At 36.5% G+C, this 15,033-nt stretch overlaps 1 protein-coding gene across 1 annotated transcript in view; it reads left to right on the forward strand.

The window, feature by feature from the left end:
• The window catches only part of CCDC91 (coiled-coil domain containing 91), a 117,483-nt gene extending 102,711 nt beyond the window's left edge, over positions 1–14,772 (forward strand). Inside the window, exon 13 of the mRNA XM_039708185.1 lies at positions 13,566–14,772. Coding sequence (XP_039564119.1) covers positions 13,566–13,685 — 120 coding nt within the window. The 3' untranslated portion in view covers positions 13,686–14,772. The remainder of the gene's footprint in view (positions 1–13,565) is intronic.
• The last annotated feature ends 261 nt before the right edge of the window (positions 14,773–15,033 follow it).

The following is a 15,033-nucleotide window of genomic DNA, read 5'->3' on the forward strand; positions in this document are numbered from 1 at the left end:
TGTATAATTTTTGGCCAAATTCAGTGTCGTGTTTGGGGAACATAAATTTCTGTGTAATGCAACAAAGTGGCATTCAAAAAATATTTAGTCCTATCTTCTGTTTCTGCATCAGCTATTTTAATAACTCAGCTGCTGCAAGTTACCAGTGCAAAACTTGGTGTTACTGCAGAGCTCACCACCATCCAGTATGTCCTAGGGGTCCCCATGGTGATGTCCTGAATCCACCTGATGTCAGGACATCTGTTCCATGCCCAGGGTGAGCTTGTGACCAACAGGTCTGGTGATGGGGTCACCGAGAGTTCCTTAGCTCAGTTTCCTGCTCCTTCAGCTGGGCCTGTTTTGTGGCTTTAATAGGATTAGAGAAACATTTACGTGGTCGCTTTAGGAGCATTTTCACACTGCTCCTTTACCCAACTCAAAGAGCTGTATAAATCCAAAGGATTAAGCCAGGGATTTATGGGAAGTTGTAGTGTAAGATGAGTTTGGTGCACCTGGCTCTCCTTTTCTCCTCTGTGGATAAGGATCCTGAAGCAGTGTGATGTATCTGCAGGGGATACACAAGTGACCCTGGCATTTCTGCCTGAACTTTAGGGTCTCTATAAGCTTAGAAATTATTGTTTCCAAATATTAAAAGGAAATTATAGTCTCCTGTGGAGGAATGTAGTATTTCTATTGATTGATATTAAAAGGAAATTATAGTCTCCTGTGGAGGAATGTAGTATTTCTATCGATTGATTCTATCAGGCATTTTTCTTTAGAGAACATTTTGGCATTTTTCTGCCACTTTTCAATAGCAAAACATCATGCATTCAAGAAAGTTTTTATTTTCCTGGAAATTATAGCTCTGTTTTTAACAAATGGAAAGGGGGGGGGAATTCAATTCTCTGCCACTTAGTTTCATTGAAATACAAAGAAAATTGTTAAATAACCAAAATTATAATTTCCAAACTCTTTGAGTGATCATTTATGCTGATGAAAGCGATTTAGTTGAAACTACATACATAGCCTATTGTAGGGTTTTCTGCAATTACTTCAGCGTAAAATTGCCAGAGTTTGAAATTCTTTACTTAAGTAAAAACTGTTTCATATATCCTTTTGTGCCACAGTGTATTAATCTACAAAGACTGAGATTATGCCTGTACTCTTTAGTCAGGCGAGATTCCAGCTGAAACTGAAATCAAATGGTATTATTACTGAGAAAATATTGTGCTATCAAAGCCAAAGAGGGAAAAAAATAACAGGATGAATTATAATGTTCAGCAACGAGATGGCTGGATACTCCACTATTTCAAAGCTACTCTTGTGATTGAGATGTATTGTGTTTTTAATCCAATGTGTATCTTCTTAATTACTGTAAGAGTAACTTTGGATTTGCTCTGCAAACACATAATTATTCAGCTGGCTCTGTGGATGCAGAGTATTCACAGGGATAAAGACTTGCAGTGTGCACTGTACTAATGTCACCCAGATCTGTCTGTCAGTGGAGAGCAGTGTGGTTTTCTCATCAGGTGATTGGCACCACCTGAGGTCCAGGGAAAGGCAAGATCTGCCATCCAGGGTCTCTCTATTCTGCAAGTATTTGATAAGGAGGCAGAGGAGGCTCCCAAATATCTCTGTTGTCCATTAGGAAGGCTGTGTGTGACAGGAGGAAGCGGGGCATCCTTACACACCTCTGGGCCCCTGCAAGTCTCCTGTGTTACTCCTGATTCATCTCAGTGTTAGAATTTCATGGTGTACTTCTGGAAATGTGAGAATTGTAACCAGATCATCTGTTTGAAGATTGGTTGTTTTGTGTTGTGTATGACTTTCTCAAAATATGTTGAGTAGAGAAAAAGATTCGAAGTTCTTGATTAGGTGTGTGGGATTAACCATTTTTAGTGCAACTTGTGACTCTTGTCCATGGGCATTTTCAAGAGACCTTTTGATTAACCAAGAATAGGTAATTTAAAGAAAAAAAAAAAGAACAAGAACAACAAACCCCAGAAAAATCTATGTATCCGTGTGTGCAAATGAACATGAATACTGTTATCTTGCCATCCTAGTGAGAAAGTTAGGTCAGCTGAATTTTGAAGTTTAAACATTTAATAGTCTATTAGAATGAGTAAGTGAATGTTTTGAGGAGGAGGAGGACTTTGGGTTTTTTTTTTTGTCATTCCTAATAAAATAAAACATTAATTATTTGCTTGCTTTGTCTTTCAAATTCATCTATATGCTTGTAATGGTGTTTGTTTTTCACTGTCATTTCTTGATTCAAAATTTATAGAATGTACAACTAGGTATTTTTGTAACATAACAGCAGTTATAAATTTGATCTTTAAGTTGGTGTAATCCACATTGCTTTGTACTAGATGGAAAATTTAATCATTTCAATATGATCACTTGGATTAATTAAAGCTAAGAATATCATCTGCAGTTTTATTTTCTTAGTCATAGGTCAACTTCTTGGCTTTTTCCAAGTCCCTGCTGTACCATTCTTTTAGCACCAAGGGGATCCTAAAGAGTCTTAGAAAGTTAATGATGGCCGTGCTCAGCAAAGGCATTTTGGCATGCACCTGCAAGGCTGTCACACTGCAAGAGAGAAGAGCCAATTGTTCCACTCTGATTGATTTTATTATGAGTTCCCGGTGCAGAGATCAGAAGTTGGGTCACCGTCTCTTCCATCCCTAGATTTTTGTGATACCATTTTAATTGCACTGGAACTGAGGCCCAAGCAGACAAAGACAGAACACAGAAGCCCCTCTTCTCCATTGTTTCCGTGACATGCAGGGACAGTTTTGTGGTCTCTGTGTTTGTGTTGCAAAGATCCAGAAATCACAGTCATTTTAACGAGGTGCTCTGTAGAATTTCTCTGTCCATGTACCAGGATAAGATAAGCCCAGAGTCCTTGCAGAGCCACCACAAAGTCACATTATTTGGCAGATTGTCTTGGCTTTAGAGTTTTGAGGGCAAATTATTTTTTTCTCTTGTTCACTGCACAAGTGAAATGAGTAGATAACTGTGTGTAAGGATGGTTTATTCTGTTCTGAGCTGTGTTTTCCTGCAGCTGAGGAATATTCATAGTTCAGGGTTTGTTTGGGGTTTTTGTGCTGCTTCTCATTTACCCAAGTCTTTCTATGTGGAGATACTTGAACCTCAATAGTTTTATCTGCTTGCTCCTTTAGCTGGGGAATAATTTGAAACTTTTTGTAGTTGGTTATATGCAAGAAAATTCAGATTATTTTTACCCCAAATCTTGCAGCTTCTTTGCTCTTTTTTTTCAGGTGTGTCTTTTGGTGTTTTCATCCTTCTGCTGAACTCATATTTTTTAAAAGTAATGGGAAAGTTTGCCTTACCATATGTGTTTTGATGAATCTTTCCTATAATTATTTCCTGCAATTGGATTCCTGCAGCAGAGCCAGTGGGATCAAAATTTGAGACTTAATCGAGTTGTCTATGAAGCTAGAGAAACATGTAAAGAAATAAATTTTCTTACCTAGAGCAATAGCAAGATTAGATAGATAAAGCAAAGGGATGTAGTTTCCTGCTTACTTTTTGCATTCAAATATTTATTTGTGTGTTAGAAATTCAGCAAGATGCTTCAATGGCTTATAGTTAATAAGTATATGTGTTATTATTCTGCTTTGGCTGCAGGCTACTGACTCATATAATTTGGTCAAGTATATTTTTCCCTCCCTTGCCCTTTACCCTCACCCCACCCTGCTAAGCAACAGTTTCTTCTGGGTTTTTGGTTTTTGGGTTTTTTTAGTAATGTGAAATAAGGTATTGCCTATGTGAAAAACTGCTATTCTCTTTGTGGTTGTATGTGGAAGAGGTTTTACAGCAATTTCTGTGAGCCAGAGAGAAGTTTGATAACAGGATCCATGTTTATTCCTGAAAGAATTTTCTGCCAAGGTCACTGACAACCAAGAAAGAAAGAAGGATAAGCAAGAGAAACCTGCAACTGTCTATTCCAAGGAGCACTTTGTCTTTCTTGACCAATAAGTAAACAGTAAACTTAGGAGTTTTGTAGGAATGTATAAAAAGAATGCATGCTATAATAAAATGGGGTTGGAAGCCTTCTGAAAATTGAGTGTTGCTTTGTCTTGTGAGCATCTCAACTATGACAATTTTATGTTCTGGGTGTAATTTCTCAGCAAAGCCTTGACACAAATTTGCATCTGGAAAAGCAGCAGAATAGCCAGGCAGGTACCCAAAGGAAGCTGCTTTGGGGAATCCACTCTATCCCTACTGTTGAGGAGTCTCCTCTGTCTGGCAGTTGCAGGAAGGGTTTGGAGTAGTGTGGAGCAGAAAACCTGTAGATTATTGTGTCCTGCTGGTTGTTTCTCCCTCCTCCTTCAGAATCTTCCTGCCTGTGGTGTTGTAAGTGATGACGTGCTGAGAGCTGTGGGCACTCAGTCTGTGTGTGTTTTGAAACAAGGAGGTCCTGCCTTTGATGACAGTGTTGCAGCTGCAGCTTTATGAACTGCTTTGCCAGCAGCTGCCCTGAATTTTGCTGCAGTAGCTTGGCTTCAAACTCCAAACTGAGTTTTCCAGTAAAATGTTAGTGTTAGTAAAAAACCTTGTGTTCAATCTTCTCAATACCGAAGAAGTCCAATAGTAAATGTGGGCTCAAAAATTTTTGTCTGAATAGTAGGACATTAATTTTGTATTCCCTTAATGTATAATTAAGGGAACCTTAATGTATAATTACTTATCCTAATGCATGTATATTGCCACATATTTAATGCTAAATTTATCGCAGACTTGCTGCAGGCTGTTTTTCCTCATTTAATTTCTTCATGTGAATCCATCAGCTGTAACTTGTAATGTAACCATTACAGTGGTAATTTTGGAAAGATACCTGTATTTCATGTGGTATCACCTTTGCTCATGACTTCTGTCCTGTTTCATCCTGTCACATCTTAAAGTTTAATTAAAATGAAAACCTGGCTGTAAAATGGAGTGTTCCTCAAAACCAAGAGGTGGGATTTTTCTCCTGCTGCTTCTATTTACCAAACTCCAGTGTGTTGTTAGGAGACACTTTGCTTTAGAGGTTGTGGCAGATAAAGTTTCCCAGGAGCCTTCAGATAATCATGATGCAACTGCAGTCTCCTTGATATCTAGGTAGATTAATTACAGCCTGACTCATTATGTTAATTGTAGCTTCAGCTTTCCATGTAACACAGTTTTTTCACCTCCCAGCCTAAAGCAGTGATTCTCTGCCATGTGTGTTATCAACCACCTGTTACCCTTCTTAGAGGCAAGGAATTTGTGCTCCTGCTGAGCCTTCTGTTCGTGAGGGATCACATTAGACAGAGATGTTTAGAAAGCACCCATGGCAATGGAGTAGCAGTTCTACAACTCTGATTTCACAGTCATGCACATTGTTAGGGTTTTTTTTTCCAGTTTGTATACACTGCAAACACTTATGATGCAATGATTATTTCTATTTTGCATACCTATTCAGAGATAATGCAAAATACAAATTCACAGTAACAAAAAATACTGTTCTGATTAATACCTGCATTTGCTGTTTGCTTTTCAGTTAGGCTTAATTAATCCAGTTCTGTAGATATCATCTGGGTACTGTAAGGGAATTCTGTGAGCATGACTCAACATGAGCCCATCAGATAACATTTTTTTATTTGGCTGGATAACAATAGCAATTTTTATGTGTAGGAAGATTGTTGCTGCTTTTAACCAAGCGTGGTTACTGTGGATTAATTTGGAACATGTTTGCATACTGACAAATGAAACAGATCTTTGATACCAGATCTATCACCCAGCCCTGCACTCAGGGCTTTTCAGGAAGCATGGTCTGATAGTCTTCAGGCATTTTCCTGGAAAGGTGGCAATTTGGGTTTATGGAGCTCCACAGAAGCCCTGTGTAATCTCTGCCAAGTCATTTGTAGCTGTATTAAATCAGGATGTGATAGTGCCCAAGACTGACTTGGTTACTTAAAACAGTTGGAGATTAGGAGAAAACTATTAAGGACTTTTACACGCTATGAGCATTCAGGCTCTGACAAGCCTGGATAGAAATCAGTCTGAGTCACTTATAAATCCTTTATTTAGATGCTGTTGTAAAGTTAAGTTCTGCTTCTCTTTTTTCATATCAGGGGAAGCGATCTGATGAATTTGGCCACATTGTGGTTAGTCTTCTGCTTGTGCCTGCCTTGTGGAGACTGTATTCCATTGTGTCTCAGAAGCTGTGTAGGCTTTTTCCAGGGCCAAATATTAACTATTTGTCAGTCAGAGATTTTGAAGACATTGCATATGTTTCTGTGTGTTTGTTTTAAGAATCCTGAATCTGTGACTTAAAACCACAACAATCAGATTGCTGGACCAATCAGCAATTATAGTAGCAATTATAGTAACTCCTATTTTTAGTGTATAGTAATAGTCTATAAATAAAAAGAAGAAACCCCATGTTTGTAACCTGTTAAGTAGGTAAGTCACTGCAGGCTTAGAAAATGCCTATTTTTCACCTTCTCCAGTAGTCTGAGCAGATGCTGCAACAGTTTTTAGTTCTTTTTGCACTTGATCTAATTTCCTTGATTGAAAGCAAATTTCTTTCTTGTATTTATATAAAGAAAAGTTAGTATTTTCTTACATTCCTGGGTCCAGCTGGGAGACAGTGGAGATTCTGAGAGGTTTGACAGGCTGTTTTCCCACAACCTTCAGCAAAGTAGGCAAATCTGTTTTAAAGATGTGTCCAACATATGGTATTATTTTAATGATCAAATTCCAAGCATAAAATCCTTAAGGTTTAGAAGGTGCAGCATTATTTATTTAAAGGGGAAAAAAAAACCCAAACATTTTCACATGGCAATATAATTTATTAAACATCACTAGTTCCTAGAGGTTGTCTTGAGCACTGATGACTTTCTAATGTGTAGGAGATACTGTATAAATTACAGCCATGAAGAACCTTGTTTTTATATACTTAGTGTTATCAATAGTAGAAATTCACAGGTGGACAGACAAAAATGTCCTGTCCTGGGATTAACTCTAAAATAAGCTCTGCTGCACATATGTACCATATGGATCTGTTTTCCTTCTCATCCATTACAGAAATGAGAGGAAGTAGTTCATTGTTTCCTCATCCAACTCTCAGATTTGCAGGTTCCTCAAGGTAATAATTTTTCTATATGGTCTATTTAATGTGCTAGGGAATTTTTTAAGCCTTCTGTTGAATCTGTGGGGAGAAGTTCATGTTATGAGAAAGAGTTCTGAACCCATAGTTTTACTAGAAAATATTAATGTGTGACTGAATTTCTGCAGCTACAGAACCTTTCAGGATTGTGTCAGGCTGATTCACTGGAGTGGGTTAGTTGTGGGGGGAGAAAAACCCAAACAAAACCTGTCTGTATACCATAAAAATTGTACAAAGCAAAGCCCTTGTCTTTGAATTTTCCTCAAAGAGGAGCATTGACCAATCAAGCAGTGAAAAGACACTGATGAGTGTTTAATTGCACTGCACGGGTCTGTTGGACTGTGTTTGTTGGCCAACATCCAGTGCAGTGCAATCTTAGCACTAAGGTGCAATAGTGTTTTCACCTTCAATTGGGCCACCAGGAGCCTGCAAAAGTTAAGCTTTTGATCATACATGAAAAGCCATTATTTTTCCAAAATACTTTGTCTCTAAAAATATTTAGAAAGTATCACATATTTAAAATGCAGCCATTTATTCACTTAGAATTGAAGTTCAGACCATTGTTCAGAAAGACCATAACTGTAATTTATAGCTCAGACTGATGCCAAAATAATTTCAAAATAATTACCTATTGTTAGGCAATTATTGTTAGCTACAGATGTACAGGTAATTAGGAGTAACAGAAATACCTAAAGGCAAATTCAGTTGCAACATCAATGGCTGACTCTAAGCAAGAAGTTGTGTTACATCTGGATTCCCTGCTCCAGGAGCAACCCAGCGTGTTTTTAACACGTTGTCATTGTCAGGCAAGTCCCTGCATGGAGGAGGAAGTGCCACTGACAAAAATGTTTAGTAAATTATTTATATACATGAACAAATCAAGCATCACTATAATTTCTGCCTTATACTTAAGTAATGTATATTCCTGATTCCGCTGATTTCAAAGGGACTTAAATTTGTTCCTCTAGTCCTTAATAAGTGAGTGTAGAAGTATTTAGAAAAGCAATCTGTCATCGTCAGCACTTTTTACTGGTGTTCTGCTCTCCATGGACACGTCCATCTAAGTGTTGATCAAACAGTGCTAAGTCAGAACTATAGAATGAAATGAAAGATTATTCCAGAGTCTTTTCAAGTAAAAATAAGAATTGTTAGTTTAGTCTTATATTGATTTTCTTCCAAAAAGATGTTTAACTAAATTATAGAAAAACATAGTCTGAAGTATGCCTGTCCTCATTCTTCAATTTCTATTTTTTTCTTTTATAGAAATTTTTTTAGTTAGTAAATTTATATAATACAAAACCATACAGATTAATAGCAAATGGAAATCAGTTTGTTTGCAAACAGCAAACAGACAAAGCTTTAGTATATTTATCAGCAATAAAAATACATAGAGAAATCAAGACTAAATTAACTAGGATAAACTACCAATTATTAAAACAAAGCTTCAATTGTTTTACCTCTGGTGTCACAATGTCCCCTTTCTATTGAACATTCATCAGAGAGGGGACAGGAAATATTTAAGAATGCTTTTACTGCAAGTCTTTTGGAAAATATGAAATTATGCCAGACTGATGTCTATGAATAATTACCTGTGGCTAATAAATATTTAACTTCAAAGAAATGCCTTGGTGATGAATCCTATTCAACTTATCAACTACAAAAACACCAGTAATAAAAGTACAATTAAAAGTTTTCTTCTTCAACATCTTTGCTCTTTTTTAATCTCTGGTCATTTTATTTGTTGAATTTCATGGTAAAAGGAAGATTGCAGTTTTTACTCATGTTCGTATCACAGAGCCAGTGTAGTGACCTGAACTGCTACTGAATACATTAATCCTCTAATTATCGTTTGAAGCACAGGTAAATTTTTCAATGTCTTTGAATAAATGTAGCTACTATTCCTACAGCTGAAAATAGATCTGGTATTGGGAAATTGTGTTATCTGAGAGATAATTTTGAAAAATACACTTTTAAACAGTCGTATTTATACAGACAGGAAATTGAAGAGCCATATTTAACATTAATTTTGTTTTCTTCATTTTTCTGGGTGAACTTCAGGCCATAGTGATATTAATAAGAAAATATACCTTTGTTGTGGTGAGATCAGGATTTAATCTTATATCTTTCAGTGCTTAACGTAAAATTATATTTTCCATGTGCTATTTTGTTAGTTACTAGAAAGAGAGTGCAATTCTGACATACAGCAATTATTTATAGAGTTCTGACTGGGTTTCTCCTCTAGTAATTTGAAGTATTTGAAGAAGTTGGTGAGTATTTAATAGAGGAAGATAAGTATGCATGCCATGAAAACAAACCTATTTGCAAGTAGATATTGTAAGGGGAAGATATGAAGGATGTGCACGCTCAGTTGTTTGTGTAAGAAACTGATTTCTACTTTAGGCATCACTCATGTGGGCTTCCTTTTCATTTCACAGAAAATTTGAAAAGTAAGGTAAATCTAGGAAAATGTAGAGCTAGGAATGGTGGTTAACTTTGGTTTCAGCTGTGGGTGGCTGAAGTGATGCAGGGGAGCTTAAAGTGGTGGATTGACTTAAAGTGAAATAGAGTAGGCTGGGGTAGAAGCATTCTCCTGGTGGTAATACAGTGCATTTTTTTTTCCTTTTTTTTCCATTTCCCAAATCCAACTTGCATCTGCTCAGGAGTTCTGTTGGGGCTTGTGCCTCCAGGTCATGCCTTGCATGGCCCCAAGGCACATCATCCTGGGTGGCCTGTGGATATGACTGGGGTGAGACCCCTCGTCTGAGGGTGTCTCATCCAGGCATCTTTGGCCAGAAACAGTGTGGAAATGCTCTTGGATCTAAGTGAACTGAAGCTTTAAAGAGAGGGGAACAGACAGCACTAAGTGTGTTGGATGGTCCTGCAAGACTCTGGTCATTTTTGGTAAATGAAATGTCTCAAGGATAGTGGGAATTTAAGGAGTGGGATTCAAGAAGTGTTTTTTTCCAAATCTCATATATCCAGTTTCTAAGCAGGACCCATACAAGTGCCTAGAGAGACAGCCTCTGGTTCTTAGGGGGAAAAAAATCCCAAAAAATAGTACAGAGTTAAAAGATACTGTTGGGTAATGGAGTTCTGGAAAATTAAAGCTTTGAGCAAATTAAAACTCCACCAACTGGACACAGTCCAAAGAATTTGGGAACTTTGAACTAATAGATTTCATAGAGTGAAAGAGAAATATTGACTAGCAATGGCAACAGTAATAGTATGGTGCAGGAAAATGCCCTTCCTTGGCAGATCTGAACAAACTTGATGCGTTTTTCAGCATCTACAGAATCAGAACAGTTGGGTTGGTTTGGTTGTGTCAATGCTCCAACCCAAATATGTTATTCATACTGATTACATTTGCATATAAGTTATATTTGAATTTGCCAGATGTCCGTTTATGTTTGTTTAAGTCATGAGGTCATTCCATGAAATGAACAGGACCTAAAAATATAGACAGAAGTGAGATTTAAAATATCTTATAAATTTTCCCATTTTGTGGTATATTATGCAAGCAGGAGCACAGCAATGTGGAGGCACTCTTCAAGAAAGCTGTGTCCATTGCTAACAGTTCATTAAACAATATATTATACAACAAAGCTTCATTTGTTTGTATTTCCCAGCCAAGCCAATTTTCCCATTAACAAGCATGTTCTCCTTCTGAATACATTCAAATGTACCATTTTCAAAGACAGCATCATTGCTTCTCTTTTTGTGTTATATGACGATCCCAAGTCTTTCTGGATTATTTTGTCATTTACTCCAGCATTGAAGATTTTTAGAATGCCCTGCTCAAGGCAATGCATATTCATAAACTGAGCAAACAAGGAGGAACTGAACTCTCAAGTTTTATGTTATTCATTTTCATAAATGTTTAACAAGCAATAAACTTTTCTCATGCACAAATGGAGACTACCAACTAGACACTTGAGTTCAACAAAGGTTCCTCAAATGTGTGCTTAATTCATTTGAGACTTTTAAAATCTTGCTCAAGCCTGACGAATTTCTGGTTTGTTCATGCTGCAGCCAATCACTACACACATTAAACATTTACTTTAGTGCTTGGTGAAATAAATTTAATCCTATACAATTTGAGATTGCATCCTTGGTAAAGAAATTGAGCAGCAGCATATCAGAACACACATCTGGTAAAGAAACTGAACAGCAGCATATCAGAACACACATCTGGTGAGCTACTCTGGCCCCTTTAAAGCAGAATTTGCAAGGAAAGGCTGCATGAAGAGAAAATGGAGAGTTTAGCCAAAGCTCATGGTCAAAGCTCAATAAAGAATTGCCTAGGAATATAATGATATAACATGTAATAAAAGGAAACCACCAAAACTCAGTTTCATGCTGAGCGTCTCCAATTGATATACCTACCAAAAGAATCTGATAGCATCATGTGAGAATTATATTAATTAGAGAAAGAGGTATCTTGTGTTCTTTCTTAACATGAAACAGATGATATTATGTGAACTGTGCTGTATCTGTCCATTCATTCCCCAAAGAAATATGGATCACAAGCACAAAAATATATCTGCAAGCTTCCCCAAACAAAATATTTTGCTTCAGAAGATACAAAGAAGGCAAGATACTTTTCAAATCATAGAAAATGCACCAGCACAACAGAGTGGGGTTTTTTTGTTCCATTGTTCCACAGTCTTCCAGGTACAGCTTCTTTAGAGATTAGTTTGCTGTTTCTTCCATTTTCTTGTCAGTAGCAGCTGTTCCTTGAATATATGAAGAACAGACTTTTCTGACATTTATTTGAACTAGATCTACTTTAAAATCTGTTGTAAATCAGTGGGCTAGGTTCTCATCTGGCTGTGTCTGGAGCCCTAATGCCTGCTTTTGCAGAGAGATGCAAAATTTTGAACAGCAGAAGTAGAAACACAGGCAGACTGGGTGGGACGGGCTTCTGAGTTGCCTGGTCCAGTGGGAGGTGCCCCTGCCCATGGCAGGGGGTTGGAACTGGGTGATCTTTAAAGTCCCTTCCAACCCAAACCATCCAATGATTCTATGCTTCTATTACTGAAGGAGAGTTTTATGATTGTGTGGTGTTTAGAAAATACATGTGTTTTCTGGTGGCTAGATTTGATGCATTCATCTCTGTTGAAACAAATTGCCAAAATATTCTAACTACCCAGTTCTGCATAAATTAGAGGAACTTATGGAGCAGAAAAGCACAGGGTCATAAAAATGTTTCCCTTTGTTTATTAAGTCACAGTGCTGCCACTTTTTCCTGAGTGCATTTTCAGAGTGAAGTGGGAAGCTGTCACTATCCTTGCCTTGCATTGTGTTGATATTTTTTAAAAAGGCTATCTGTTATAAAACAAAATGGGCATTCAGGTGACTGTTAGGCAATTAACTGGACTGCTGATTGATAAACAGATTAGTTTTTGTTGAAAGCTGTAATTAAATCTGTGAGTCTGAAATATGAGTCAGGATACATTTTTTGAAAAATCATCCATTTTCCATTGCATATGAACTTGTGCACAATAATCTGACAGTAATGCTGATTTCTTCAAAATTCCATTGCTTCCTTTCCCTTGAATGGCATAATTTTTATCCCATATTAATCTTGTACCACTACTTTTCAGTCTCACCCTGTGTCATAGTTATACGGATATTGAGTTGAATTTGGGCTGATTAAAGGATATCCAGATTGAAAACATCTCTCAGTTGTGATAATATTTGTTTGACGTCTGAACATCAACTTTCAAATGGAAGGAATTTTGCAGTACATTTTGTTTATTTATTAATGTCTAAAAATTCAAATGCTTTTCAGTAAACCATATTTTTGTTATTTAGATGATAAACCCTGCCAAATCTTACTATGGTGTTCTTATCTTTTTTGGTGGGGAAGATTGTCCATACAACAAGGATATATTTATATTTATATATTTTTATATATATATTTTTATATATATATTTCACATTGTTTGGCATTAGGGGATAAAATGTAGAAACAAGCAAAATAAATAGCAATATGCTGCCTTTTGCCTCTGGGAACTACTTAAACATGCTGCCGTTTAAATTACTAGTAGACTTTGAAATTTTGAATACGCAGTCATATGTAGTGATGTCTTTAAACTCGAGGTTTAAAGTTTTGTTTTTATAAAAGCAAAGCTGTAATATCCATAGGGATTTACCTAGCATGGCAGTTAGGCTGTTTAGCATTCTCAAATAGATTGTGTAGAATTTGTCAGCTTTAAAGTTATTTTTAGCTTTGTGTGCATTTTATTTTGGAGAAATTCAAATACTCCATTGAAAAGTTGTTATGAAATAATACACATTGAAATTACTTAGGTTCTTTAGTTGTTGAATTTTTGTTGTATAATATTGTTGGATTTTTGCTGACAAACTCTGGCATTTTTTTTCAGGTTTTCTTAAAGTTGATTTATCTTTTTTTCTTTTATTTCAACAGCTTGATGAAGTTGTCCGCCAGAGAAATCTGCATAGTTTGGAACTTTTCCTTTCATGTGCACAGAAACAGTTAAATGTATTATTAAAGGAAGAGCCAACCCCAGCAGAAAACAGAGACTGACATTCTCAGTGCTGATGATACAGTGTGATTTGTGAAGCTGCAAATCTCCATCTAGCAAATGATGAATATATTCCAATCTTTTTGGATTGTATCATTGAGTCAAGATTGATCTGAAATTCTTGATAGAAATGTTTGTGGATGATGTTCTTCTATTTATTTATTTATTTTATTACTATTATCAGATAGCAAATAGGAGAGGGAAAAAAATCCTTGGGAAAAAATTGGCTTATTTAGGATTTGTTTTATTTAGGATTTTTCTTTCATTAGATTTTCTAATAGCCCGTGTCAAAAGTTTCCGTGTTATGTCTGAAATTATGACATTTCCCTGTTATGTCTGTTTTAAGTTTGGCACCATGTGTTAATGTGATTCACCATTATTTTTGATATTTTAAAAAATGGAGACAAACATTTAGTTGAATATAGGTACAAATCCATCTCTGTTCCAAGTCCTACAAAGTATCTACCCAAGTCCATTGCCTCAGGTGAACCTGAGCAGCTTATTATTTCTTACTGCTTTTGATGTAGAACAGGAGAATCAGTACTGAAACATAAGAGTGTTGTCAGGCATTTCTTAAATAATTTATAAACAAATCCAGTTCTAGGAACAGAAAAAATTAAAAACTAAACAGTACATCTGTTTAGGGTAGTGTAAAACATTGCCATGACCAATGTATAGTATATATTTTATTTCTGTTTTACAGAGCTAGTTCAATTCCAAAAGTCATTTTCTCATGAAATTACGATTAATGTGACTGACCTCAGTTGCAGGAAGAAGATGTATGTAATTATGTGGAGGCTGATACTCACTGCCTCAGTGGAATTTCTGACAGAATAAGGAGTGCAGCCTGCTGACCTCACATGCCCTTTCGAAGTGCATCGAAGGAAGTAGAAGAACTCCCCACTGACATTATTGGACTTTGGATCACTCACAGGTCTTTCTAGTCTTGCTGACAGCAGATGGAATTGGAATTTCTGTGCCTACTCTCTATTGATTGTAGAACTGGGGCCTTAGTTGTAGAAGATCTCTGAATGATATAAGGGAAAATAAGTGTTCATGCTTAGGTACGTAAATAAACTAAGAATGATCTCTCTTACAGTGATCTCATGGACATTTTTTAAGTGTGGTTCTTCTTATTTGGAGGTGTTTTGGGTTTTTTTTGTTAAGCTGATTTTGTCAGCACTTTCCATAAATTGCTTTCTTATAGTAATAAGGAACACCAAATGGTTGCACATGTATTGGCAGTATGAAATATGTATTGCAGAAAGTTAAGGTTTTTATTTAAATCTTTTCCTGTGCTTCATTTTTGTAGTCAAACCCAAAGGTTTTTTCTTTTGTATGCACAAAGGT

This window comes from Passer montanus, unplaced genomic scaffold, assembly GCF_014805655.1.
Source record: "Passer montanus isolate IOZ18808 unplaced genomic scaffold, ASM1480565v1 scaffold20, whole genome shotgun sequence".
In the NCBI taxonomy this organism is placed as follows: Eukaryota; Metazoa; Chordata; class Aves; order Passeriformes; family Passeridae; genus Passer; species Passer montanus.